Source organism: Otolemur garnettii, unplaced genomic scaffold (genome assembly GCF_000181295.1).
Source record: "Otolemur garnettii isolate 467f Iridium unplaced genomic scaffold, OtoGar3 scaffold00024, whole genome shotgun sequence".
Classification (NCBI taxonomy): Eukaryota; Metazoa; Chordata; class Mammalia; order Primates; family Galagidae; genus Otolemur; species Otolemur garnettii.
Window position 1 is genome coordinate 6,145,593 of NW_003852419.1, and position 3,356 is coordinate 6,148,948.

At 35.0% G+C, this 3,356-nt stretch overlaps 1 protein-coding gene across 1 annotated transcript in view; it reads right to left on the bottom strand.

Annotated features, from left to right (window-relative positions):
• FBXO11 (F-box protein 11) overlaps positions 1 to 3,356 on the bottom strand; it is a 50,626-nt gene that overhangs the window by 18,717 nt on the left and 28,553 nt on the right. The window contains exon 10 of the mRNA XM_023512064.1: positions 780 to 997. Within this exon, the coding sequence (XP_023367832.1) occupies positions 780 to 997 (218 nt within the window). The remainder of the gene's footprint in view (positions 1 to 779; positions 998 to 3,356) is intronic.

Sequence of the window (3,356 nt, forward strand, 5' to 3'; positions counted from 1 at the left end):
AATTGTTTGGGCTCAGTGCCCACAGGTCCTTGGTTAGGGCGCCAGCCATATACACTGAGGCAGGTAGGTTCGCTGCCTGCTAAACAACAATGACAATTGCAACAAAACATAGCCAGGCGTTGTGTTGGGTGCCTGTAGTCCCAGGGTGAGGCAAGAGAATCACTTAAGCCCAAGAGTTAGTGGTTGCTGTGAGCTGTGATGCTGCAGCACTCTACCAATGGTTACATAGTGAGACTCTTGTCTCAAAAACACAAACAAACAAACAAACAAACAAAAACCAGTAGATTTGTTTGCTTCCTTACTGTAGCCAAAGGGGGCTGTAGAAACTCATAAGGGAAAGTGACAGCTTAAAGTTTTAAATCTTTGATTAACTGTAGTCTCTCCATCTAAAAATCTTTGGAATAATTATTTTTTTGAGTTATTCTATCTCCTAACTCTCAGAAAAAAAGAGAGAAGACAAATTCATTCAAGTTCTAAGAAGGCCACAGTCCTATTTTACTAATTTATAATGCAGTTTCATGAATTTAAAATAGAAATGGTAACAGTCACAACTATTCATAAAATGATATTGTGCATGGCTTAGAATGGAACATCAAAAACACACAATAGCTATTCTCATTCAGATGTGCAGACTTTTAACTAGGGAAATATATTGTACAATAGTACAATTTCTAAAAAAAAGCTTTTAAGAGTTAAAGCTCACTATTTTGATTTTTCTTGTATATAAGACAAACTCTGAAGTGAAAAAGCAATTTCCACCCATAATTATACATAAATACCTTATTGTTGGGTCACTATTTGAGGTAATCCATACACCTGCAAAGTTGTTTGCATAGATTTTATTCTCTATAAATTGTCCTCTTCCTTTTTCATGGACATATATTCCTCCAGTCTGCCCATGGTGAATTTCACATCGAACCACTGTGGGGTTAGCATAGGCTTTAACTTCAAAGCCTGCTATTCTGTTTCTGTGTATGTTGCAACTTTCAAAGTAACCCTGAAAAATACAGAAATTAGATCTTTAGGTAAATATTACTTTCTAAAAATGAATTGCCATTTAAAAACCTCAGGTATCTTGAAATAAGTATCAGAAATATTCAAGAGTAAGAGTGAAAACAGATACATACTAAACTTCAAACAATAAACATGCAAAGAAAAATTTAAATGATTTAGTAAAATAAAAGACTACAGGTCCTCTTATTAATATATTCAAAGGGAAGAAAGAAAAACAGAAAAAGGTTTATTCAATACATGCAAATAAATATCATTACCTAAAAAGTATATCCCTTTTAATAAAAGGCAAAAGTCATTAAAGGAAATAAACCCTGGTTGCCTTAAAAATGTCCTAATAAATCAACTTCTTAAAAGTTGACCTTTCAGAAGTAGGCCGGGTGCAGTGTGGCTCACACCTATATTCCTAGCACTTCAGGAAGCTGAGGCAGGAGGATTGCTCAGGGCCAGAAGCTCAAGACCAGCCTGACAAGAGTCAGACTCTGTCTCTACAAAAAAATAGAAATATTAGCTGAGGATGGTGACACATGCCCACAATCCCAGCTACTAGGGAGTCTGATGCAAGAGAATCACTCAAGCCCAAGAGTTTGAGGTTGCAGTGAGTTATGACTGATACCCATTGCACTCTAGCTCAGGAGACAAAGCAAGACCCTGTCTCCCTCTTACCCTCCCCCCAAAAAAAGCTGACCTAACCATGTTTAGAGACTTATAGAAAGAGCAAACAAAACAAATAAAAACTGCATCTCCCAATAATAGAGAACTGGCTAAATAAAATGTTTTTGAAGACTTACCCTCAAGCTATACACACTGAATGAAAAGAACACGTTTTAAAATAGTATACAGTAAGTATAATTTCAATTTTATTGAAAGAAAAAGGATGAAAAAATATAAGGTGATGACTATCTGAGTACATACAATTACATAAAATTAAGCCTTTCTTTATACTTTAAATAATGGACATACTTAATGAGGATGAAAGTTACTATAATATTGATATTATAAATGTCAAGACTGAACATTAAGAGACAAGCAAGTTATTTATAAGATGGCATTTCTAAGAAGCCATTTAATATCCAATCCATCTCTCTTCAAAAACAGAACGTGTTTGGTCCTTAAAACCCTATAGCACAAGTATTGTTCTTACTTTATTTCCATATATTGCCTTGTACTATTTCTCTATTTGTCATGTTCATTTCAATCTGATCATTAACTCCTGAAAAACTTAGTATAATTTCTGGAGCATCCATATAAGACTACACGTGGCAAGTACTCAAATAGCTGCTGAACTTTTTGCCAAATTCAGTAGAGAATAAAACAGGATGTAATTCTGAGTACTTCTGACCCATTGTATATTTAACTCTTTAAGGAAACAGATCTTTAAAAATAACATTCAGAAGTAGTTTTTTGGTTTCATTTTCTACAAATAAATTACATCTCTACATTTGGACTGTAATCTTTTTTTCATAATTAGGGGATTATATAAAAGATAGCATCCTCAAATATTCAAGTTTTTCTTGACTTTATACTAAACAAAAGTTGATGTATATATACTTGGTACATATATAGACTATTATGGCAAAACTATCAAAACCAAAAAACAAATCTAGGCTAACAGATCTTAATGTTAGCTTGGAGACAATTCACCATTTCTGATTTTTTTTTTTTATTAGAGGCAGTTTCACTCTCTTACCCAGACTACACAGTACTCAGTACTGTGGCATTAGCCTAGCTCACAGCAATCTGTAACTCCTGAGTTTAAGTGATCCTCCTACCTCAGCTTCCCAAGTTGCTGGGACTACAGGTACGAACTACCATGCTCAGCTGATTTTTCTATATTTTAGTAGAGACGGTGTCTCACTCTTTCAAAGGCTGGTTTCTGATTTCTATCCATAAGGAGGGAGTTTAATTAGTGTAACTCTTAAGACTTTCTCTGCCCAGAATTGAATGAAATCTAACTGGTAAACTTCACAAAAAATAAACTGGGTATGCTGAACTCAGCTTCATCCTTTTTTCCTTATGAGTTGTCTTTAGGGACATACTTTTTGCTACTCTTCCTCAACCCTGCCTGTGACTAAGTAGACAAGAATTTGGGATATAGTTAAACAGACCTATTAGAATCTCATTCTAAGCTGTTTCCTCCAACTTAAATCTTTATTTATTTATGTTTAGAGATGGGGTCTTACTATATTGCCCAGGTCTGAGTACAGTGGCTATTCACAAGTACAATCATCGTGCACCACAGCCTCAAACGCTTAACCTCAACTGATCCTCCTGAGTAGCTAGGACTATAGGCATATGCTACCATACCCAGCTCACCTTAGTTTTTCAGAGTAATAAAGGTGATA